Below are 26626 nucleotides of genomic sequence, written 5' to 3'. Positions count from 1 at the left end.
CAAACAATATATATTATACAAGCCACATCTATTAAAAACAATATGAATATAACTATACATATATAACATGTCAACTGTACAGTTTAATTATGTTACATTATAACAAGATCATTCAGTTGATTAAGAATAAAACTTTGCATTAAACGTGTGGCCTTCTCACTGTGTAGTAGACGTGCTATTATAATAATAAAATAATAATAATAATAATAATTATTATTATTATTATTATTATTATTATTATTGATAATAATTATAATAATAGTAGTAGCAGTATTAATGATACCGTCATTACAGATAATTGTTTTGATGGAAACCAAAGGAAAGTGAATCTGTTGACCTCTGACCTCTGACGTACAGTGAGGGAATCAGGAGCTCGAGCGTCAAAGGAGGATGGGGGCGACACATGCACGCGCACATACGCACGCGCGCGCACACGGGGCCCAGCAGCCACGTCTTTTCATGCGGAGGGAGCTGCACCGTTAAACGGTCAGTATTTTTATAGTTTCATGTATTTAAAAAAAAAAAAAAGCTTTTCTGCAGGTGTTATTATTGTTGTTGTAGCTCTGCTACCGCGTAGCATAGCGGCTAGGTTAGCACGGAGGCTAATTATGTAGCTGGCACTAGAGCAATACATCCGCAGCTTTATGTTTACCTTTAAACAGTTTATATGCACCTATTGTTGCATTGAACAGACAGAACAGTATATATATAATTTATTTGTCTAAGAAACAGGCTTAAGGTTGATGTTTTTTTGCAGACAAGCACATTCTGCATATGCAGCTAATCTTAGGTATTTTTGCAAAGCGTTGCTATTTTTATTTTTAATATTATTTTTTTATTTGGCAACACAGGGTTTATGTTCTCCGCATTTCTCTATGAATTAGTCATGCTTGTGTTAATTTGCATTTTTGTGTCTAATATAATGTGGTTTATACGGGTGATATTAGTTGTTAGCATTAGCCTTTAATATGAGGTGCAGTAATGCTAACGGTGTTAATGTATCCAGCTTAACCTGTTTTCAGATGCTGGGATTAAACTGTGTATGATTTCAGTGATGGTAATGTCAATAAAATGCATGTACAAATATTTAGTTTGTCAGAGTCCGGTGTGTCTGTCTAGCCTAGCTTGAAACAGTAAGCAGAAAGCTAGCTTCCGTGCTATATAAATAGAGCAATTAAAACCCCATTTAGCACCATTTTCTCATCATTAGCACCTGGGTATGAAGATAAGTGATGTTTGCGTTTTATTGTCAGTTTTGAGCACCATAAACAATCAAGTGTCTGTTGCTGGAATTTCAGACGCACTTTTGGCTTCTCTAAAACGGCTCCGGCCCGGGCCTCAGTCCGCGGTCTCGAGTTTGGCAGCGGCCGGAGGGCGGGTGCAGCACGTCGGTGTACCGCTGCCTAACATCCAGCGGTGTTTGAACCACCATCATGGGAGACAGCAGAGGTGAGCACAAACACATGGATACAAATAAAATACTGGAACAGATTGTAAAACATGAAATAAAACAGGTAAATACTTTAATAGTTAGGCTTTATAGAGACACCACATACATAAACACTGATATATACACGTCATCTTATTTAATAGACCAGATTATTTAATTTAGATAATTTAGAATGATGACCAATCTCAAGATTAATATGGGGATTAAGGGCTTAATCTGTATTTGTTGTCGTTTTGTATATTTTTTGTGTATTTCCCTTGTCTATTTGTGTTTTTTTTTTTTTGCTTTTGTTTTGTGTATTTTTCTTTGATTTCGTGTGTTTTTGGAGTGATTTTTGTGTATTCCTGTTGTCTGTTTGTGTATTTTTGCTGTTTTTATTCAACCTTGGGGTCGGTACCCTATGTGCGGTCACTTGAAATGTCTTGTAATTGAGAAAATAATAATTACTGATTGGAAATATAGAAAAATGGAAAAAAAAAAGATTTTTTTTTTTTTATTAAAAAAATTCACCTCATGATATTTCATAAAATGTTTATTAACGGGCAAGGATGCGTGAATATTATAATGGAAATAAATATAGAGACACTTTGAAATCTTATACAAGGCTATAATAAGACTAAAATAAACGTGAATAGATTTAGTCATTTTAAAGGTTTTTTTTCAAATCAGCAAACAGTCGCACAACATGATATTTTGACACTTTGAATAACAGAATAAATAAGTAATTACTATGTAACATTAAAAAATTTTTAAAAAAATAATCTAATTGAGAGCATATAAACTAAGTTACTATATTTGGTGTTTTTAATGCATTTAAACCTTTTTTTAACTAAAATAAATGCATTTGGACAGAATATTAAGGTTTCACGACATTGATCGTCATACAGTAAAAGAATAAAACAGAATCAGAAATACTTTGTTTATCCCAGAGGGAAATTACAAATAAAAAGAATAAACACTAAACAAAGAAAAAAAATAGAAAGAAAACATACATAATTAAGTAAAAGACTGTTAATTAAATACAAGTGCACACATTATAGTAGAAAAAATAAAATAAAAAAGATAATAATACAAATATACAGATATATACAATCAAAAAGTTATTCTGGGGTTGTGAACCAGTGATTTAATAACTACCTGCTGGTCATTTTATTGTTTTATTTTTCCAGACTCTCGCAGCCCGGACAGCTCGTCCGTGTCGTCGCCGCCGTCGGGCCAGCGCTCGCCACCCCTGGTCCCCTCGGCCGCCTCCATGACCTCCCTCCCCCCCATCACCACCACGGGGGTCAACAGTCCAATCAGCAGCATCGGATCACCCTTCTCTGTCATCAGCTCGTCTCTGGGCTCGCCCTGTTTACCTGGAACGCCCTCAGTGGGCTACGGCCCCATCAGCAGCCCCCAGGTAATAACATCATTAATATATAATATTATTAACCCTTTAAGGCAGGGGTTCTCAACCTTTGGGACACTGGGAGGGGATCGCCAGATGCCTTCACGAAACTATGAATATGTTTTGAACAATTAAAGCCGTTTTTTGCTTATTTTTGCCTTTTTGGAGCAAAATGTCAAGGTCAAGATCACATCAAGTGTCAGTTTTTTTTTCTATATCTCTACGAATATTTATCGTACAAGTTTGATGCTTACATTTATGAAAAGCTCATCTGTAGTGGAGTATTTTATTTAATCAGATCAAAGCTGTACGACCTACCAGTAAAAAGATTGGTAGGGGTCAAAGTTAATGACATCATCAAAAAAAAAAAAAATTCCCTATAACTTGAGATCCAGTGCTCAGACTGATACCATTGAACAACATTTCCTTTCAATATATGACCTTGACATTCGAGCAAGGTCATATTTAAGGTCAAGGTCAGTCTTTTGTTTTTCCTACATTAGTAGAAACAACAAACATGTCAACAAATTCAGATACAGGTTGTCATTTTTGACAATTTTTTTTTAAATTTTTCAGTTGCCAAATACGTATTTGACTTGCCAATGCAGGTCTTGTCTAGTTTATCCTATTTTCATCACTTTTTCTTGCCATATTTTTGCTCCTGTTAATGTATTTTTGCTACATTACTCCCTTTTGTTTTCCACTTTCCAGACATGTCCAGCACTTATAAACTCTTTCCACCTAATGTCACATATGTTGACCCATTACTGTCACTTTTAACCTCTTTTCACCAGATTTAATGCTTCATTTTTTTGCCAATTTAACCACATTCACCATTTGTCACGTCCATTATTTGCCAGTTTAAACTATGAACCCTTTTTACCACTTTTCTGTCTGTTTTTGTCAACTCTAATATGCAACTTTTAACCAGTTTCTGTGGTTTTTAAAATCCCATTTCACCACTTTGGTTATTAGTAGTGGTAATAGGGTAGTGGTAGTAGGTGCAACGGATCAAAAAACTCACGAATCATTACATTTTTTGGATCAGCAAAAAAAAAAAAAAGAAAGACAAATAACTTTGCTCTCCTCATATTTAATAGAACACTTTCAACATTTTTCTGCTCATTAAATATAAACAACATTTAACTTGAGATGTCAATCCAATGCTTAAATACAATTTTGAATCATATCAAAACAATTGAAAGTGCAATATAAGACATTACACCTTCATCCTTTAAACAGGTATGTGTATGAAAAAAAATGAAGGCATGACATCTTGTATTTTTAAACATGGAGAGTGAATTAAAAACTAGTCTAAGCCCACATCATCAAAAATGAATGAAAGAAGGAAAAGAAAGAACATCTGAGTTTATCATTTCAAATTCTTAGAATAGTCAAGGATGGCCATCCAGACTAGAGCAAATATTTATTTAAAAAGAGCTTTAAAAGACATGGAGCTGTTCTCTCTCCCTCCCTGTGTGTGTGTGCCTATTCTACTCTCACACAATCACACACAGATACACGACCAAGAGCATGAACCACACATGTGCAGTACACTCACTGTCAGTCACACGCACACACACACACGGATGTTGCACACATTACTAATGATCATTATGAAAAGTTTTTTTTTTTTTTCGTCAACCAATCCACGGACCACACTCCATGCGTATCACAGATCAATGATGATTCGTTGCACCACTAGTTATTAGTTAATTATTAGTCAAACTCACAAAGGAATAACAACATCATTCAGTTGATTCAGAATAAAACTTTAATTAAACCCATGACTTTCTCGCTAACCACTACACCAGTGTTCTTCGTATTGTTGTTTTTTATTTCTATTATTGTTGGTATTATCATTATTATTTATTTATTATTATAATGTCATTATCAGGGTTCCCACGGATCCTTAAAAAGTCTTAAAAGGCATTAAATTCATTAATCTAAAAATAAGGCCTTAATTGTTCTAATCAATGTTTCAAATGACTAAAAGGGGACATATCATGCTAAATCCACTTTTTTAGCCCTTAAATGCATTTTGTTGTATATTTAGAGTGTTTAGAAGTACAGAAAAAATCAAATTAGTCTCTTCAGGTGCTCCATTGATATCTTTATATTCTGTTTTGCTCATATTTTTCAATCTGTTTCGATTTTTCTATTCTCTATTACGTTTTTTGAACTATTACATCACAGTATTTGCAGCAGAACTGCCAAATTAGGACATCAACTCCAGGCCCAACACTTCGAGCAATCCGCCATTTTTATTTCTGGCTTTTATTTTGTAGTCCAAGCTCCAGGATGCAGAAGTTACGAGAGGATAAGTCAAAATGTTTGGTTGTTGGATGTAGTAACCCACACGCTTCATTACACCGTCTCCCAGCATCAGAACCTTTTCAAAGTGTCTGGTTGAGTTTTATTTTTTATAGAAATGTACCACATCTGTGGATAAGGTCATTTTTGTGTGTGTGAAGCACTTCAATGATGACTGCTTCATCAACCTCCACCAGTATAAAGAAGGATTTACAGAAAGACTTTGTCTGATTGAGGGTTCAATTCCTTCTATCTTTGGAGACGATGAACAGAGCACTTCGGTAAGCTGTAAATAACGCTAAAAAGTGATGATGAGACGTCCCTGTCATTGTTTTGTTAGCATTAGCATTAGCACCGTCTTCATATGTTAGCGCTGTGTGCTCGTTTTAGATCCTTGATGATATGGCCTACGTGATTTAATTTAAGTCTAAAGTTTTCATTAGTCATTTCATTTTGATGTTTTTGTCTTTGAAAAGACTGTATTAAAATAAGTTGGCGCTAGCGTCAGCTCGGTGCTTGTGTTAGCTCACTTGTTAGGGTTCTGCAGGTTCATCATCTTCATTTTCATCTCGCTCCACTGGGTCAGACTCTGGCTGGAACATGTAAGGCTGGATGGACAAGTCTAACGTTGTTGACATTTTGTAAATAACCTCTGAATAAAAAGTTTATGCTCCGCTACATAGCCGTATCTCTTCTATCAAACTACAAAAATGGCCGAGCAGGGTGGAGTTGAACCGAGTGTCACTTGAAGAGGGGGCGGGGTATGGAGTGTCTCATTTGCATTTAAAGAGACAGCACCAAAACGAGTTGCTCTCAGAAGCACATCAGAAAAGGGGTAGAAAAGGGGTGGAGCTATAATAATGAGGAATTCAGACCCAAGCATTGCAGTTCTGCTTTATATAGACCACAACTGTATGATTTATATGTAAAAAGGAAGGATTTAAAACCATGATATGTCCCCTTTAAATTTTAACACATAATAAGTATGATATTAAGATTGTGACCAGGCATGGTAAAAAGACCAATGGTAACATTCGTTTTTTAAAAAAATACTAATTACTTTACTAATTTAACCACATTCATCATTTGTTTTGCCCATTATTTGCCATTTTAAACTAATTCCTACTTTTTAAATTACATTATATACGCCCCCTCCCCCAAATCCCTGAATTGTGACCACTTTTAACCAATTTCTGTGGTTTTTAAAATCCCATTTCACCACCTTTTCCACCATTTTGAACCTGTTTTATTAGTGATTAAAACCAGGATTTCCATCTTTAAGATGACTATAATAATAATAAACGTTCCTGGATAACAGTGGATATTATTCAGATGAATAAATAAATGTGGTTATCACAGATTCATAGAACAATGGACCATCATTTTTTTACTAAATGATGTATTTATTTCAATAACATTTATTTCCAGCTTGGTTTCAGCTAGAATGTGTGCGTGCCGTGGTGTGCGTGTGAGGCCTGCAGGTGATTGGACGGTGTCTCTTTGCTCTTCCTCAGATTAACTCCACCGTGTCCATGTCGGGGCTTCATGCCGTCAGCAGCTCTGATGACGTGAAACCTCCTCTGGGTCTGAAGCAGCTCTCAGCTCACAGTCCTGGTCCCATGATGTCCCAGAAACGCTTGTGCTCCATCTGTGGAGATCGATCCTCTGGTGAGTTCATCACATCATCACCTCCACCTGCTCAACACGTCAGTCACAGCGCTTTAGCACAAGATTATTATTAGAATATTATTCATGGATGCATAAACATGTACATAATGAAATGACATTCATACGTTCCCAGTTTAACCCTTAAACATGGCTCTACACTAACTTTTCCAGTGGTGGCACTGGTATGACTAACTTTCTCAGTTGGTCGCACCACCGCAGAATTAGGTCACACCCTCTTTTTTTTTTATGCCATACATGCTGATGAATAGTTGACTTAACTGGCGTACCGTAGTTGAAGTGAAGATTGACAATGACTCAAGATATATTTGCAAAATGTTTTAGTGTCAATATTACGTTTTCAAGCAGGGGCTGAAATAACAGGGCATTTCTTTTATATAATGTTTTAACAACAAGTTACATGTATTCTGTTTTTTTATTTTACATAAATGCTGTACTTGAATTAAATTAACAGTAGCATAACCAACTTATCATCTGCATTTTTTCACCCCATGGAATTAAATTCAGAGGGTCCAGCTCTGATAGTGGGGTCTCCTAACCCTCTTCCCCTGGTCAGGGGTCTGTAACCTTTACTCTACAGAGAACTAGGGCTGGGGTTAAACGATTATTTTATCAAATAGTCGACTATTCTAATGACTAATTAGACAATTAATCTAACGATTATTTTTCTGTTGCACGATTAATAAAAACCATATTTGATCATATTCGAGTCATTATGGCTTTTTTGTCCATTTTGTGTGTTTTTGGAGTCATCTGTTCTTATTTTAGTTTTTCTGTCGTTGTTTGTATTTGTAGTTGTCTTGGAGTAGATTTGTCTATTTTTGTCGGCCTAATGTGTTGTTTTTTGTAATGGTATGCATATGTCTGATGTTTTTATTAAGTAATATTGTGTATTTTTGCTGTTTTTGTTTATTTTTCTGTGATTGTGTTTTTTGAGTGATTTTGTACATTTCTGTTAGCCGTTGGTGTATTTTTGCTTTTGTTTTGGGTATTTTTTTTTTAAATTTTGTGTGTTGTACTTTGATTTTGTGTATTTTTGTTGTCCGTTTGTGTATTTTTGCTTTCGCTTTGTGTATCTTTATTTGATTTTGTGTGTTTTTGGAGTGATTTAGTGTATTTCTGTGTATTTTTGGAGTTGTTTCCTCCTGATGGTGATGATCAGCCGTTACGTTTGCATTTGTTTTCCAGTATGTAACAGATGTAGTGTGTGTGCGTGTGTCTGTGCGTGTGCAGGTAAACACTACGGCGTGTACAGCTGTGAGGGCTGTAAAGGCTTCTTCAAACGCACGGTGAGGAAAGACCTGACGTACACGTGTCGGGACAACAAGGACTGCATGGTGGACAAACGGCAGAGGAACCGATGCCAGTACTGTCGCTATCAGAAGTGCCTGGCCATGGGCATGAAGAGGGAAGGTGAGCCTGGCCTGAGGCACGCGTGTACACACACACGCACACACACCTGTTAAACCTTTGGTGATTATTAAGCTAAATGTAGCTCAATCATTATAGTATCGTTATCGGGACAAACCAATTGATAAATGTTAGAAGAGTGAAAGGAAGGCCTCTTATGACAGCCCTGCGACCCACTTTAGGGCCACCACCCGAGCATTGAGAAGCAACGATTAAAGGTGTTGGACGGAGGATGAGTGAAGAGATGTATGGGGGAGACGGGGGTGGGTGAGCCTTGTAAACACTAACCCCTCTCCCCCTTCTCTTCCTCTTTTTGTTTCCTCTCATCCTCCCCCCCTCCCCCCCTGTAGTGGCCAAGATGAACGACAGATGTAAGGAGAAGAGGGAGGGAGGCACAGACGCAGTTATTAATGCTTTTACACACACTCAGCCATAACATTAGGACCCCCCCTGTACTTCTGTGATCAGAGAGTAGATAACTGTTGGTGTTACACTTCATGTGGTCATCGTTACACCTGGTGGTGGTGTTCTAAAGCAGTGGTTCTCAACCTTTTTGAGCCCTGTGACCCCCAAAATAAAGGTCCCAGAGAGCGGGGACCCCCACTGTAGCTGAAGGTGGTTGAACACAGACATGAACATTGAAGAACAGTCATGTGGAGACAGGACCATCTATAAGGGGGAATAAAGGAGAGATTTTTGGGGTCCATCCATAAAGTCAGTAAAATGATGGTCCATTGTTCTATGAATCTGTGATAACCACATTTATTTATTCATCTGAATAATATCCACTGTTATCCAGGAACGTTTATTATTATTATTATAGTCATCTTAAAGATGGAAATCCTGGTTTTAATCAATAATAAAATGGTTCAAAGTGACCAAAAATAGTGGAAAAGGTGATGAAATGGGATTTTAAAAACCACAGAAATTGGTTAAAAGTCACACATTAGAGTGGACAAAAACAGAGAGAAAAAGTAATAAAAAGGGTTCAAAGTGTAAATATTGGTACAATTAGTTTAAACTCGCAAATAATGGACATGACAAATCATGAATGTGGTTAAATTGGCAGAAATAAGTATGAATATGGTGAAAAGAGGTTAAAAGTGACAATAATGGGTCAACATATGTGACATTAGGTGTAAAAGTGGTGGAAAGGGTTTATAATAGGGATGTAACGATTCACTCACCTCCCGATACGATTCACGATACTGGGTTTACGATACGATTCTCTCACGATTTATTTTACAAAATGGGACTGTAGACAGATGATGACTGAACAATATTCCTTTATTTTTTTGGGGAAAAAACTAGAAAAAACTGTACTATTTTCCTTTTATTTTTCATTGTCAAAATAATCCCTTAATAAACTATTCAAATCAATGAAATTTAACTAAAAATAATTGAATTAAATAAAGAAAGAAATAATACAAATGAAGAAGAAGCCTATTAATTGAAATTCTGGTTCTATAGTAAACAATGCAAAACTGCATAATAGTTATTTTTCTTTTTAAAAATGCAACTGAAAATGTATTTTGTGCCTTAACAATTAGACATAAAAAAAAGTCATTGTACTGTATGTAGAAAAACGTGACTTTTACAGATATTCAAGCACTATTACAGATATTCTTTTGGTGCTAAAGGGGTAAGGAATCATTTATGAACATGTTTAAGAGTAGAAGGCGCCCAGAAAGAGAGTAGTAGCAGATTCCGCCCGCCGCCAACACTTCTGGACAAGAGAAGGATAAATATATAGCACCCTCTGCTGTTTAAAAAAAGTACTGCGATTAATTTTTTACAGTATTGATATGAACTGTGATACCTATGAATCGATTTTTAATGGCCTTACGATTAATCGTTACATCCCTAGTTTATAAGTGCTGAAAATGTCTAGAAAGTGGAAAATTAATTGAAATGTGAGCAAAAATATGATAAGAAAAAGTGATGGAAATAGGTTAAAATATGGTGAGTTTGGTGTAGTTGCAGAAAAAGGATAAAAATAAACAAAAATGGGCTCAAATTGTTCATAAAATATTCTTAGTTTCAGGACAACATCTGGGGACCCCCCTCCCAGTGTCTCGCGACCCCAAATGGGGTCCTGACCCCAAGGTTGAGAACACCTGCTCTAATGCATTCATCTGTCATAAAACAATAAAACAAACACCTCAGATGATGGTTTATATTTTAATTTCCTGTTATTAGAACACACAAGATAACATGATCACCAGTCCAACTGTAACACCTGTTGCCTTAGAGACGAGTTCACAGCACAGTGATATTTGTTCAGAAAACATATACATTTATATAAAGTTATAAAATAATGATAGTAAACTGTGTGGGTGTGATCTGTTCTCTTTCCTGTCTCCTCATTGGTTGATCGTTTCCGTTCATCTTTTCCTCCGTGTCTCTCTCTCTCTCTCTCTCTCTCTCTCTCTCTCTCTCTCTCTCTCTCTCTCTCTCTCTCTCTCTCTCTCTCTCTCTCTCTCTCTCTCTCTCGTTTTGTGGACAGCGGTCCAGGACGAGCGTCAGAGGAACACAGAGCGAGAAGGAGAGGTGGAGTCGACCAGCGTGGTGAACGAGGAGATGCCGGTGGAGAAGATCCTGGAGGCGGAGCTAGCCGTTGAGCAGAAGACAGAGCTGCACTCTGATGGAAGCTCAGGAGGGAGTTCAGTGAGTGGACCACAGAGGAGGATCACACACATCTGCATTAATAATAATAAAATGTTAACGTTTTCTGCAGCCCAACGACCCCGTCACCAACATCTGTCAGGCTGCTGATAAACAGCTGTTCACTCTGGTGGAATGGGCCAAGAGGATCCCTCACTTCTCTGAGCTTCCTCTGGACGACCAGGTCATCCTGCTGAGAGCAGGTGTGTGTGTGTCTGTGTTTGTGTCTGTCTGTCTCTGTGCCTGTGTGTGTGTGTGTCCTTATTAACAGGCCTTAATGAAGGGTTGAATTACATTTTTCAATTACAATTACACCTTCAGTTATCTATGTTCAATTTCAACTCAGTTTTGATAATGGTGACCGGCATTTTCTTTAAATTACAGTTATTATTTTCCCCCTGAAAGTTAACTACAATTCCATTCTAAATTTCTAAAGTTTAAATTTAATTACAATTACTGAGCCTTTAAAGGTCTTACATCTTGCAAAACTTTTTCAGTTTTTAACTTTGTTGCAATGTTAATTCCTTATTAAAAACACCCCCAAAGTATTATTGGGTTTCCTTCCTGCATCTCTGAGAAATCCTCAATAATCCTGCTCTCTGAGCTGATGCTCCGCCCTCTTCTAGTGACGTCACTGGTCAGGAAGTCACTTTTCAGAGGCTAAAACGCTGGAAAACAGGTGAGTTTTGGAAAATAAACCTTAAATACTATGATTCTGGGGTTTTTTTTTTTTTTTTAGAACTCAATTTTTATTAAGATTTATAACATTGTACAATACAATCACATTTATCACACTATATACTGTAAGTGCATGCCAATACTATACAGAAACTATTGTACAAATAATCAGACAAAATACATATATACCAGAACATAACAACAAAGACAAAACAAAAACAAACATCCACACTATGCTCATCTTTTTAAGATAGCAAATCCATCATGGGACTCCATCTTTTAATGAACAACTCTTTCTGAAGCCTCAGAGAATAAGTAATTTCTTCCATCCGATAAATTTCTCTCACCTTCTCAATCCAATTAGAATAAGTAGGTGGGTCCGACTGCAGCCACTTGATGGTGATACATTTGAGTGCAGCTGTCAGCAGAATTCTTAGCAGATATTTTCTGCTATTTCCTAAAAACCCATCAGGAATTGTACCTAAAATAGCCACTTGTGGCTCTCTAGAAAATGGTTGACCGAATACTGTGTTGAGGGCAGTGAAGACATTATTCCAAAAAGGACTAATCTTTGGACAAGTCCAAAAAATATGAGTATGACTCCCAAGCTCAGTACTACAATTTCGCCAACAAGTATCAGGATTTACTGGATTCATTTTTGAAGTTATTTCTGGTGTCCTGAAGTATCTTGTTAATATTTTCCATTTAAACTCTCTCCACGAACTGGAGTTGGTCACCAGGTGTGCTTCGGAGCAGATTTCATCCCACCTCTCCTCAGTAATTTCAGTGCCAATCTCAGCCTCCCACTTTATCCTTATATTAGATATATTGTTTGTATTCAAATTTAGAAAAGCCTTGTAAAAATGATTGATAGTCTTTAGAGGTTGATTACCTTGTTGTATTTTTATAAGAATAGCCTCAACAGGTGATGGTTCTAACACTTTTACCCATTCTTTATGTTTTGTCAAAAAGCTTCTTAATTGTAGATATCGAAAGAAATCCGAGGAGGGAAGCCGAAACTGACCCCTTAATTGTTCAAATGACTTCAAACAACCATTATGCACAAGATGATGGAGTTTGCTAAGACCAGAAGTTGACCAAGTTTTAAAGCCCCTATCGATGGTAGACGGGGCAAAGCCTTGGAGGGAAGAAACATCAGAAAGGGCTGAAATTTCTTTTGGCAAGCCAAACGACTGCTTTATTTTACGCCAGATCTTTAGTGTGATCATGGTCCATTCACCCATACGAATATCTTTAAATGGAATGTCAGAGAAAGGGAGAGCCTCTAACGGTCTGCTACACAAACTTTTTTCAATATCGAGCCAACGGGTATCAGACAAGTCCTGCATCCACACAATCAGGGGTCTCATTTGAGCTGCCCAAAAATAGTGTTTAAGATTAGGGACAGCAAGTCCCCCTCGAGATTTTGATACTTTTAGAGTTTGCCATTTGATCCTAGGTCGTTTGCATTGCCATATAAATTTGGAAAACATCTTGTCTACCTCATCAAAAACAGAATTTGGAATATTTATCGGCAGCATTTGAAAGAGGTATAAGAATCGTGGTAGCACATTCATACGAATACTTTCTATTCGACCTAAGAGAGATAGAGGCAGGGCTGTCCATCGTTCCAGGTCTTTTTTAATTTTCCCTATTATCACCTTGTAGTTTGTATTATACAGATCAATTAGTGATGGAGGAATTTGAATGCCCAAGTATTTAATACCATCTTTAGGCCATTTAAAGCCACTCTGGTCTTTAACGGTTTGTGATATATTTCCTACAATATCCATTGCCAGTGTTTTATCAATATTGACTTTATAGCCTGAAAGATAACCATAATTACTGATTAGGTCCTTAAGATGGGGAATTGTTGCTTTTGGATTGGAGATATATAATAGTATGTCATCAGCATAAATCGATAACTTATGTTGTTGACCATTTATTGAAAATCCCTGGATATCATTGTCGTCTCTAATTAACTGTGCTAAAGGTTCAATACTTATATTGAACAGCAGGGGCGACAGTGAGCAACCCTGACGACAGCCACGTTCCAGTGTGAATCTGTTAGACATTGTTCCATTCACTTTTACTGCAGCCAATGGGTTAGAATATAAAATCTGTATCCATTTAATGAAATTTGGGCCAAATTGAAATCTTTCCAGTGTGTGTCTTAAGTACTGCCAGGACACACGGTCGAATGCTTTTTGGGCATCTAGAGACAATATCATAGCTTCTTCTTGTTTCGTTTTTGAATAGGACATCAAATTCAAAAGCCTACGAACATTGTCCCCATAGTGTCTTCCTGTCATGAATCCTGTTTGGTCTGGATGTATCACCTCTGTAATAATTTTACTGAGACGTTTGGCTAATATCGCTGTAAGAATACGTAAGTCGGTGTTCAGTAATGATATTGGTCTGTAGGATTGACAAATTGTCGGATCTTTTCCCTCCTTATGTATTACAACAATTGAAGCATCATTCCAGGAAGGCGCCATGGTTTCGGTTTGCAATGCATGTTGGTAAGCCCTTAACAATAGGGGAGTCACTTTTTCCTTATATAGTTTATAGAATTCATTAATGAAGCCGTCTGGGCCTGGACTTTTATTACTTTTTAAATTTGATATCACCTGTTTAACTTCCTGTTCTTGGATTGGTTCATCTAATTGTGTTGCTAATGGTCCAGGGAGAGTTTTTATCTGGATACTCTTTAAAAAATCTGATATTAAATTGTCATCGTTACATGTGTCATTATTTTTATAAAGAGATTTATAAAAATTTGCAAAGCAGTCTGCAATTTGGCCTGGTTTAGTAATTATTTTTTGATCGCATTTTAATTTTTGGACTATGCTTGAAGACTGCTGTTTCTTAAGCCTAATCGCCAATAGTCTACTTGCCCTATTGCCATTTTCATAGTACTTTTGTTTAGTAAATCTTAAATTACCCTCTATTTTTTCAGTGACCAGGCTGTCAAGGTCTCTGCGTAATGATTTAAGCTCACTGAGCACATCCGCAGCTCGTGTCCTTTTATGTTGTTGTTCTAACAGACGTATACGGTTTTCCAATTCACACTGTCTAGCCTCTTTTTTCTTTTTCTTGGCACTCGCAAATGATATTATTCGACCTCTGATATAAGCCTTAGCACAATCCCACAAAATGAGGGGTGACATTCCAGGTGTAGTATTTATCTCCAAATAGGTCTCCAGTTCAGTGTTTATAAAATTACAGAATTCCTTATCATTTAAAAGTGAGGCATTCAATCTCCAGTGTTTAATTTTTGGTAACTGTCCCAAGTTCCATGTTACTACTAAAGGTGCATGATCAGATAGGGTAATTGGAAAAATTTCAGTGTTTTCTATTCTATGTAATTCAGTTTTAGAGGTGAAAAAAAGGTCTATTCTGGAGTATGATGAGTGCCTGTGTGAATAAAACGTAAAATCTCTCGTCCGAGGGAACTTATTTCTCCAGACATCTATTAGACCGAGTTCTGTTGAAAGTTGTTTTAAAGCTTTGCTCATTTGAGAGACAGGGCTTTTGGAGCTAGTCTGTCTATCAATGTGTGGCGACATGACACAATTAAAGTCCCCTCCTAACAGTAATATACCTGAGCTCTTTTGGAGCACAACATTGAAAATATTATGTATAAAGTTTGGCTCGTCCTCATTAGGAGCATAAATGTTGAAAAGGGAGACCAGTACACCATCAATAACTCCATTAACTAAAATATACCTCCCTTCTGGATCTTTATGAATGGTCAATGGAGTGAAATTCACCTGCCTATGCACTAAAATAGCAACACCTCTTTTCCTGCCAGACCGATGAGAGGAATAAAATACCTGGTTCGCCCAGGACCTCTTTAACTTGTCATGCTCAACATCAGACAGGTGTGTTTCCTGCAGGTATGCAATATGACAATTATACTTTTTTAACTGACCAAGAATTTTCTTTCGTTTTACAGGACTATGGATTCCTTTAATATTATAGCTTATTACTCTGAGAGCATCCATTTTTGAAAATTAAATAAAATCAGAGAGAGTTCCTTCAGTATAGTTATTCCTATACCAGCACAATGTTGTTTGCATAGTGTAACATAACAAAAAAAAACAAAAACAAAAAAACAAAAAACAAACAAAAAACAAACTAGAAACATGTACAAAAAAAGTATTTGCATTTTTTTCCCCTTTAAACGATCCCTGGGGAACAGTGGGATCTGAACAGGGACAACAACAAACAGTCTCACAAACCCCCTGAGCATGTATCCAAACAGCTTCCATTATTGTGTACAATAAAAGCGGATACGTTATGATTCAGGGTAAACGGCTGAGCGAGTGGTCCTGGCACCTCTAAACACGTGCGCGCACGCAATAGGTTGAACTACCTATAAATAACAATGTGTATAGTCCAGGCTCCTGCACAGTTTGTTGAAAATTAGACACATCTGAACATAGTAATCATACAGCGCTTTGCGTTACCTCGTGGCAGTCACATGTCTTCATCTGCTGATTGAAGGATGTTTCCTTTAACATAGTCCATGGCTTCTGGGGTTTTTAGAACAAATGCATGATATGAGACCTTTAATAAATCACTTAAAAAACCTTCCTCATGTGTTAGCTTTCTGTTAGCATCTCTTATGACAACACGTCAGTTTGACCCATGTATTAAATAAGCTGTTAAAATACACTACAAAATGTTAGGCTTTTTGATTTATGAAAATATTGGTATTGCTGTAAGTTTCGGACTATAAGCGCACCGTTATATTGGCCACATTACATTAATTTAGAAATGTTCTAAGAAAAATCTACACAAAGGCCACAGCGTACCCTAGGGCTCACTCTATTGGCTGATGACGGTGCCCTTCAAACGACTCGGCCAATCACAACTGGCAGGTAGGAGGGCTGCTGTACAGATGTTAGGTTTAACAGAGATTTCCATGTTTCCATATGAAGTCTCCTCCTCACGCCCCACGTCTACATATCAGTCCATTTACAGCTTTTTATGGTCACTTTTTACTGGATCCAGACTGAAACACACCTCCGTCTGTTCTTCTTATTGTAAACTACCACAGAGCGATCACAGCGAGTCAGACTCTGAGTCAGAATGCGGACACGATCGCTCTGAACAAACTAAATGTGGGGATTTGGCAACTTTATGCTGATTATTGTTTCTTTCTTTCCTGCGCTGCTTTTACTGTAGACGTCTGGCCGTCCTCCTTATGAATATATTTGAAATTATATAGAAAATATTCATTAAAAACAAAATGTTTTAGCAGTAAACCTGTTGGTGAGGTAGGAGATACGTAAAGAATGGTGGAATATAAATTACATACATAAAGGAACTGGAAAATTTCAACAGTCAAAGTTATATTTAACAGGAAAAGAATAAAATCTAAAATTATTAAAATGTTATAAAATTGTGTGTGCGTGCGTGCGTGCGTGCGTGTCACAGGTTGGAATGAACTCCTGATCGCGTCGTTCTCCCATCGCTCCATCTCAGTGAAGGACGGGATCCTATTGGCTACTGGCCTCCACGTGCACAGGAACAGTGCACACAGTGCAGGGGTGGGCGCCATCTTTGACAGGTAACCTTTATCCCATGGGGCGGGGCCACAAACGTGACTTTGTCTGATTGGAGGGTCACATGATCAACATTCACATCAGCATTAGAATAACGACCAATCAGAGCATGAACACAGGGAACAACTGTGTGTGTGTGTGTAACAAATAATTTATTTTTGTGTCATTTCATTGTATTTTTGTTGTTGTTTAGTGTGTTTTTGGAGTCCCTTTGTGTTTAGTTGATTTTGTAATTTTTTGATTTGTAATTCTTAGTTTTTCCTGTAATTTTGTGTTTAACAAGTCATTTGCTGTCTTTGTGTTTTTTTTCTTCAACTCAACTTTTGTTGTTTTGTGTAGTTTTTGTCATGTTTTGTGATTGTAATTTTGTTTTTTTTTCTGTAATTTTGTTTTTTTTTCTGTAATTTTATGTTTTTGGAATATGCATTTTTTGCTGTCTTTCTGTGTATTTTTTGTCATTTTGAGTATTTTTCTGTCATGTTGCGTATTTGTCTTTAATTTTGTCACTTTTTGTTCTTTCTGTGTATTTCTCAGCTATACTCTTGTAGTTTTGTGTAATTTTTGTCATGTTGTATATTTATAACTTTGTGGGTTTTTTTTTATATTATTTGTGTATTTTTCTGTCTTTCTGTGTATTTTTTGTCATTTTGAGTATTTTTCTGTCATGTTGCGTATTTGTCTTTAATTTTGTCCCTTTTTGTTCTTTCTGTGTATTTTTCAGCTGTACTCTTGTAGTTTTGTGTAATTTTTGTCATGTTGTATATTTATAACTTTGTGGGGGTTTTTTTTATATTATCTGTGTATTTTTCTGTCTTTCTGTGTATTTTTTTTGGACAGTTTGTGTATCTTTCTGTTGCATAAAATTAGATATAGAACTACATGTGGTTGTGTCCAGGGTCCTGACCGAGTTGGTGAGCAAGATGAGAGACATGCAGATGGACAAGACGGAGCTGGGCTGCCTGAGAGCCATCATCCTCTTCAACCCAGGTACGACACAGGCCAACGTGTGCGCCAACGTGTGCGCCAACGTGTGCGCTAACGTGTTATAATAGAAAAATAAAAAATAACAATGTATTAAAGGCTAAGCTTTAAATAATAATTTTTAAAAATGTACCCAGTGTACCAAAGGCTAACTGAATGAATGCACTAATACAGAGTCCAAATTATTAATGTAAATATTGCAGACAATCAGGTTTATTTAATCATGGCAAAAAAATCGAGATCACGATTAAAATTTGATTAATTGTTCAGCCTTAATGTGTGCTCCCTAACGTGTGCGCTAACAACGCTGATGTGTGTGTTGTCTCCTGTAGATGCGAAAGGTTTGTCCAACCCCAGTGAAGTGGAGCTGCTGAGAGAGAGAGTCTACGCTTCCCTAGAGTCGTACTGCAAGCAGAAATACCCTGACCAGCAGGGCAGGTACCACAAAATCCATCTAAACATCTTTAGATTTTTTATAAACGTTCGTTTCACCATTTTAATCCCACCGCTCGGCAGGTTTGCTAAGCTCCTCCTCCGGCTCCCGGCGCTGCGCTCCATTGGTCTGAAGTGCCTGGAGCACCTGTTCTTCTTTAAACTGATCGGAGACACGCCCATCGACACCTTCCTGATGGAGATGCTGGAGGCGCCGCATCAGCTCACCTAGAAGATCCAGGATTATCATCAACCAATCAAACACACCCTGGTTCATGAACTGTTGGCTTACACACACACACACACACACACACATCCTACATACTTCAGGAGAAGGGAAACCATGTTTTTACTCAGAGGTGTGATGTAGTAATGGCGTGATCTGACACACACGCTCATAAATGATTGTTCTTCATCCTAGAACAGTTATAATGTGTCTCCTCCCCCTGCCCCTCCCCCTTCTCCTGTATCTTATGTAGGAAGATATTGATCTCCTACCAGCTGGTGTTACGGTTTGACTAGTGACTATGTTATCTTCTGACTGGTTTTTAACTCATTCACTACCAGCCATTTTAGAGCATTTTGACTGATTTTCAAAGACCCACAGAATATTTTGTACTATGACGATCTAAAATCTGAAACCAGATTCTGAAAGAATAGACTCTGCTTTCATCAGAATGTTTCTGTCTAGCTTGATTTGTTCTTCCATAATCAGCAGTTAAATATACACGAGTTTCACACAAAATGCCAGTTTCTGACAAAAAGCTGAGACTTGGAGAGAATTTTGTTTTTGCTTAAGGGACACCAACAATGGTTTCCTTCTATAAAACAACCAAAACAACCCTGAGACTGGGCTTTTGATGGCAAAATTATTATGTTATCTGGGTTAGAGTTGTATGACTGGTTTCTGACGTTTGTTGTAAAACTGCGAATCGGTGCCTAGCTGTGATCTGAAGTGTTTCTTTATTGTGTTACGTTTCAGATTAACTTAAACTCTGAGTGTTTTTTAAGTTAAAGCCTCACTTCTGTCGTGTCAGCAGTTATAACGATCACCAGTCGAGCTGTTACACCCTTCCCCAACAAATCTTCCTCCTCGGTGGTTCCCGCGTGTTGGTTTCTCTCATCAGTTGCTAAATGTAGTGTGGTTGTTCTGGAGGCGTAAAACAAGCAAAGTTTTCTGTTCTCCTGAAGTATATAGAAAGTACACACACACACACACACACACAGTGCTCCCAGTGTCGTCCTCTAGCTGTGGATTGATGAAGGCTCTTCCCTCTGAGGTCACGTACACTCACTGCTTCTCAAACCTTCCCGGTGTGTGTGTGTGTTTTAGTGCGTGTGTGTTCTCCATCACCACTCCTTGGTTTTTTTTTCTTCACGTTCGTCTTCAGAAACTCACACTTTTTTTGCCGTCTCAGTTTAATGCTCGTCCTTGAATATTTTGTGCTGAAACTTGTCCGAGTTTCTAAAGTTTTGACGTACTGTACTCATCTAATGAGAGCTTTGGAATCCAGGAAAAAAGCAAAACAAAAAGAGGGCCGAAAGCGCCTCATGGCCCCGCCCACTCTGATGCGCACAGCAAGGCTTTTGTAGGAAGAATGACTTGAATATATTTTTTGTTTTAAGTATTTTTAGTTTGCGTCGGAACAGCTCGAGGATCGGAGGAAGTTCAGCAGTAGATTCGTGAGAATTTGTTTTTAAACTTTTCCGTCGCAGGTGGTCATTTTTGCACTTTTGGTGAGATGTAAACGTGTCAATGTTACCGTTTTTTTTACAAATAATGAACCAACACCTTTCTTCAGGTACAATGTGTAGGATTTTTCTTCTTCCTGTCGGATCAGGAGATGAAGAATTGGCCACTAATTCCTTTTGAATATGAGCTCTACAAGGAATTTGGAGACTGTCTTAAAGGGTCCTCCTCTGCTTCGGATCTGTGCTTTAAATGTTCCCCGTTTCTTTATTCAGTGTTTGTATAGCTTTTATTTCTAAGCTTCACGTGAGATTACGTAGTGCGAGATCTGGACAATCGACATGTCCGTAACATTCAGGCACAGGGAAAAATATGGTGCAAAGGTGTGAAATTGTCCAAAACATTTTGGGGAGAGTATACGGAAATAAATTCCATGATTTCAGACACATTTTTCTGTGTCATGTCTGATGCTCATTCAGCAATATTTCCTCACAAACGAGACAAGAAGTCGAACAAAACTGGAGACTTCATTTGAACTTCCTCCAGATTGGGAAAAAAGAACAACCCCAGAATTTGGTCAAAGATTGCGTTTCTATGTACGACGTGATTTAAAGTGAGGATATTCTAACAAGTAGAAGGGAAACATTTTGAGCAACATCTCTAAGAACAGTGAAGGATCCCTGAGGTCCTCCAACCATTCCTGAAGCTTTTCTCCTTCATCAATCTTCTCTTCATTGATTTATTTCGTGCACATCAGATGTGCTGTTTATAACTTTTATGAGTTTTGATTGGTTGTGATGGAGGTTTTAGGATCTCTCAAAGAAGCCAGTACTTTGTGTTTCTCCTGTATCGCATTAACACTCGGCGATTGAGAACTAAAAGCATCTGATGCTGAATGATGAAGAAAATCCTACACCTTTTACCTGCAGCTGCTTTCAGTCTTTGTACATTGGCTGTATAGACGGACCCAAACTGTCCTGTCCGTCACGTGCGTGTCTGTAAGGAAACTGCCGTCGCTAACCAACCCGCTGCTGTCTTTGCACAAACATCTAACGATAACGACGGCACTTCACTATCATCCAAACTTACTAACGGCAAATAAAAGACGAGAAGAAACTTGATCACAAGGCGTATTATTTAATTGCATTCACGTGTCGAGGTGAGCTCGCGCTTCTCCACGTTTAACTAAAAGTATCAGAGGAGACCCGAGAGTCCCAGACTAGGTGCTAATAACTCTTCAGTCTTTTCATGGTCGACTTTTCCATCAATGCAAACGCGTTATGCAAGTACTCCGACAAATCAGAAGGTCAGTCTCCAGCTCATTCCTTCATCGTAGACTCCCATCATTGTGCTGGAACCTGGAACGTGACGTGTCGCTTTAAGCAGAATGAGCTTCGTGTTCTGCAGACGGTCCAAAGTATTTCTCCTCAGAGGATCTTCAGCCTCCCCTCATGTAATGTGGACGCCGAGGCCACGTGTTGGACCTGTGAAACAGGTGAATTACTATCAACATGTGCGTGAGATCTGTGATCAGGGCAGCTTCATCTGAAACAATGTGATAAGTTTAACCCGAGTTAGTTATCACGGCAATCTAATCTTTCTTTTACTGTATGTACGGAGCCAATTCAATGACCCAGTTCAATCTGAAGCTATCCTTAACCACACCTATGTGTTGTTTTACACGTTATAAAGGAAAACTCTTACTGTTACTCATTTGATTAAGTTGAGTTAACTAAATAAACTGCTTCAACTTAACCTACCCAGGCTAAATCTAACGCAGTTTACTTTAAACTTCAATAAAATAATGTGAATAAAGGTAACCGTTTATATTTGTTGATGCACATTTCCATGACGTAGCAGCAGCACGACTCTTCATGTGGAGAAGCTAATTTGAGTCTTTTCTCTATAAAGAAGAAACTCGTCTAATTCCTTCACTGTTTTCGACTAATGTTCCAAAAAAGACTTTTCCTCCAAAGATTCCCACAACCTTTTATTTTGATTGACACCTGATAGTTTTTATCACCTTGATTTGGTTCGGTTTGCGTTCAGAGAACAACTTCTGATCGTTCTCCAAACAGCCTCTGGTGCAGTTCCACGAGCTAACCAGTTACTGTAACCAGCTACTGTAACCAGCTACTGTAACCAGCTACTGTAACTAGCTACTGTAACCAGATTCTGTAACCAGCTACTGTAACTAGTTACTGTAACTAGCTACTGTAACTAGCTACTGTAACTAGTTACTGTAACTAGCTACTGTAAGCAGCTACTGGAGTAGAGACTTCTCTAGGCAGAGAAACAGAAACCTGAAGAAGAGGTTCTCGAAGCCAGCGCTGTAGAGTGCTCACAAACTTCTTCCTTCTCCGTTTGTTCTTTTACCAACATTCAACAATGGAGCAACAACAAGTTTTCTTGTTTTTGGTGGTTTTAAAGCCCTGATTTACGTTGTTGTCGTTTCTTCCTGATTATCCACATTGCTGTGCACTCTGTCTTTGCGATACTTCCTGTTTTTAGTCTGCTCTGAGCGCTGTTGCGTGCACAGCGAACATAATTGCTCTAGACTTTGATTGGAAACGCTTTGAGACCGGCAGAAACAACTACTCTAGACTTTGCTTGTGTCTTCACACTGACCCAAACGACGCGTTCTATCCCAGCAAATGGATCCTAGAGCGTTTTAACTGCTCTATGATTCGTCTGCTCTATGATTCAGTTATCTCCCTAGAACAAAAGTTTCCACCAGTTTTTCTGTTCTAGTTCCAGTTCCATATCAGTTGTGTTTAAACAGGGCAAAGCTTTAACGTTTCATCCAATTTATCATTGGCTGTTTCGGCCCCACCCCCTAAAATTCAGAGTCTTTTAAAAGACCTCCTTCCATCAGGCCTGAGGATCGTCTTTGATCAGAATACTTAAAAGTCTTACATTCTTGGTTACGGTGCTGGGAATCCTTTGTATTATCCAGATATTTTAAGTGAAGTCTCTTTATCGGACCTTGTGTTTCCAACTCCTTTTAAAGTCCTGCGACTCCTGTTCAATGTGTGACATAAAGAAAACGCTGGACTTTGTTGTCACCAAAAATGACCAGGAACGGCTCGACCACGATGTCCGTCCACGGCGCTTAATCCATCAGACAACAAAAGTCTTTCCAAAATCGAAAATAGCTTTGGTAAACCTCCTTGAAACCAATGTCTAAACATGATTAGTTCTTGTTATGACGACTCATCTTAACTGAGGACACCAACAGCTTGAAAACAGAAAAACACCACAGACTGAAGCTGATGCAGGGGTGTAAAACTGAGCCGTTAGGTGTGGTTGGATGTTTGATTTTCACCGTATTTAATACTGACAAAGTTAAATAAAAGAATAACAGAGGTTAGAAAATAGTGATGCAACCGACTCGGGTTGAACAACTTCTGTCTGCTTTTGTTAGACGAGGCCTGATTTTTGTGAAAATCCTGCGACATGGTTTTGTAAAGTACGTGCGGTAGTTTCTCAGTGCTTTGATGCTTGAACGGGATCGTAGGAGTTTGAATAATCAGCCCCTGAGCTTTGAGATCTGTGATCTTAACCCGAGGAGACGCTGGGATGCGTAGAGTCTCTGATTGGTTCTCCTTTTCCTTTTCTGAGCTTCCTCTGTTGAATGTGTCGGTTGCTGCAACTGCATCGTCTTTATTATCTCTGAAGGATAATCTTTGAGCAAGAGGCGAATGATCTTCGTTGGACGTTAAAATATGCAACTTGTACAGTCATCTTGTTGTAAGCTGTCGTGCATTATATACATCATGTTATTGGCCACTTGTAAACTCTACACGTCGTTTGTTACGTAGGTTTTCATCTCACTCTGCTCCTTCGTAAAACTGGTGATGATTAGCTCTTTTTTTTAGTATCGTTAATAAAAATGTCTTTACCACGTGTATGTTTTTAGACTCGTGTTACGTATCCAGACATTGCAGCTTTTCATCTCTGGTTCTCTTGGTTCTTAATCAGTTCAGCTTCCTATTTTTTCTTCCTTTCCTGATCTTTTACTCTAAGAATATGGCAAAGATTTAGATTGTCACTCTTCGCTAGCCTTAGTTTAACAGGATCTGAAGGAGAACGTGGAAAGACCGAAGCACGAGCTGCTTTGTTCCAAACTCCAAACCAAGTATTTGTTAGTTTGTTAATTGTTTCTGGAGACTAGTTAAAACCTGATGTTAACACTTGTTCTCTGGGTTACGAGACGTCATTGATTTATTGAGGCTGGTTAAGAATTGTTTTTTGCTGTTTGTCTCTTAACAAGAATTGGCAAGAATTTTCGACACAAACTTGAAAAGTAGAGTTGCTTATCTTTGCTGATTCTTGCTAAGGATAACTTGTGATTTAGTGCCAGTTTTGTGTTACTTCCCATAGTTGGAGGATGGTTTGGTGTTGGGTGAGGTTGATTTGTCTCTGCGTTACACACGTTACAGCAGAGCCATAACAATCTGTAGAACTCCGAGACGTCGTGCACTTGAGGCGCTGTGAACCTGTTGGCAGTATTTATGTTGTTTTTTTTTACATTTTGATAATAAAGACAAGTGTGCTCTTAAAAGACTGAGGAATATAAAGAGTGAAGAGATAAATTTCATGTATCTGTGCGTTAACATCCAGTGTTCTTCTTATCGAAGCTCTGCGTTCTTCCTTCTTCAGCAGCATTAGGATTTCTTAATCCTTGGGTTTTGTGAGATATTGATCTTAAAACAAACCCTCTGGAGGTCTGTGGGTGCTTCACATGTTCTTTGGTGCATATTCTCCTTTTGACCAAGAAGAACCAGAAGCTGGTTCTTTGATGGTGCTAAACATAAGAACCCTTCAGAGAAAAATTTTGACATTGATGGTTAAGACAACCACGTCCTAGAGCAAATCCTCTTCCTAAATAGCTGAGGGCGTGTGCGTTTATTCTAAGTGACTACATCGGCAGCACTTTAAGGGTCACACCCGAGTTTCAGACCTTGAACTTTAGAACGTGAGGAAACTTTAAGGACGAAGTTTGTTTCTGTTCATTACAGAGATTTTTACGTTAGACTAGGAGTCCAACAAAGACCTACAGGACTAAGTCCCTTTACTGTCTAAGACCAGGTTAAAAAACAAGCCTGGTTTGCAATCAGAGACTTGATTCTGGTTTCAGATACGTAAGGTTTGACAATTCAGTTCTTTGCTGGAGATAACAGATGATCTCGCTCTAGGTTTTTTCATCCATGTTTCTAAATCCTAAATCAGTGCCAGTGTTTGTTTTTGGGAGCTCATTAATTACCAGTATACAGGTTCTTTATTAATGACCAACGATGTTTTCATTGTGGACTTAAAGTCCAGCTTTGCTCTGGACTGGCAGTCTTTAAATGTAGTTTTCTGTAAAGGACCAGGAAAAACCTTTTGCTAGCTTAGCGGTTGTTCTCCGGATTGGAAACACTTCATTATTTGTAAGAACCTTTTTCTGGCCTAGTTAAGTTTTTTTTCGTTGGCTTTGTCTAATGAGGTCCAGGTTCTAAGCAGCGAGTCGTCAAAGTCTCTGTACTGGTTCATCATTATTTAGCGTCTAAACCTGGAAACCTGGCTAGGTAACCAGCACTTGGTTCTTTTTAGGTGAATAGAAATTCCTTGGTTTCTTCAAAAAAAAAAAAAAGTGAAAGTTAGGAAAGAATTAACTGGAAAGACCTTGAACTTGTGACTCCATCAAAAGCACTGATTCTGTTATTATTAATTCTATATCTGTTAAACTCAACGTTATTTTTCGAGCACTTTAAAACCAACCACAGCTGTAAACAAAGTGCTGCACAAACGAGACGGAAACAACAGAAGACAATTAACGACTGAAATCTCCATTATTTCTAATGTCTAAAGCTCAATAATCAGCGATTTTCTGTAATATAGAAAACGGCAGTGGCTCCTCCTCCATTCTACGACATTAGACTTCTGTGTGACTTCATGAACGTTCAGTTCAGAAAGACTTGTCTGAAATCGGAGGCTTTCCTGTGAGTTAGTGAGATCCGAGAGAAGTCGGTCAAATTTAAGCATTTCTCAAACCAGCTAAAAGAAAACGTTGGCTCCAGTAGATCTACGATCTTCCTTTGTTTTTCACTTTCAAACATCTCACTCTTCTCTCCTCCAGCTCTACTATTCATTATTTTGTTTATTACCAAGTATTAAACAAATAGTGTCCGATCTGAACCCGTCTGTGTCCTGTTTCAGTTCTTCTTCTTTTCCCGTTTGACTTTGTTTACGGGACGATGAGTGTTTGAGCGAATGAAAGCAGAAAAAAATACAATTTTTTTTTTTTTTTTTGTCGTTAATTCTGAACCTTGTTTCTGTTTATTGTATCATGTCAGAGTAAAAGTTTTAATATTGTA

General features: G+C 38.0%; 1 protein-coding gene across 2 annotated transcripts; it reads left to right on the top strand.

Moving 5' to 3' along the window:
* The first annotated feature begins 361 nt into the window (after positions 1-361).
* Positions 362-26626, top strand: rxrba (retinoid x receptor, beta a). 2 transcript variants are annotated; one of them, XM_028442813.1, is made up of 12 exons: positions 362-486; positions 1299-1449; positions 2620-2852; positions 6668-6821; positions 8073-8252; positions 8600-8620; positions 10756-10916; positions 10987-11116; positions 17037-17169; positions 18060-18151; positions 18478-18583; positions 18662-26626. In XM_028442813.1, the coding sequence occupies exons 2-12, from the start codon at positions 1434-1436 to the stop codon at positions 18807-18809; spliced, it is 1374 nt and encodes a 457-aa protein (XP_028298614.1). In that variant the 5' UTR covers positions 362-486; positions 1299-1433; the 3' UTR covers positions 18810-26626. The 2 variants fall into 2 exon arrangements, with proteins under 2 accessions (XP_028298614.1, XP_028298615.1); XM_028442814.1 differs by lacking the exon at positions 8600-8620.

This window comes from Gouania willdenowi, unplaced genomic scaffold (genome assembly GCF_900634775.1).
Source record: "Gouania willdenowi unplaced genomic scaffold, fGouWil2.1 scaffold_85_arrow_ctg1, whole genome shotgun sequence".
Lineage (NCBI taxonomy): Eukaryota > Metazoa > Chordata > Actinopteri > Blenniiformes > Gobiesocidae > Gouania > Gouania willdenowi.
Note: the sequence above shows the minus strand (reverse complement) of the source record. Positions and strands in the feature narration are given on the sequence as shown.

Coding starts and splice junctions, on each gene's coding strand:
- rxrba (XM_028442813.1), top strand. Junction 8,253..8,599: donor CATGGGCATGAAGAGGGAAG/GTGAGCCTGGCC, acceptor CCCCCCCTGTAG/TGGCCAAGATGAACGACAGA. Junction 18,152..18,477: donor CATCATCCTCTTCAACCCAG/GTACGACACAGG, acceptor TGTCTCCTGTAG/ATGCGAAAGGTTTGTCCAAC.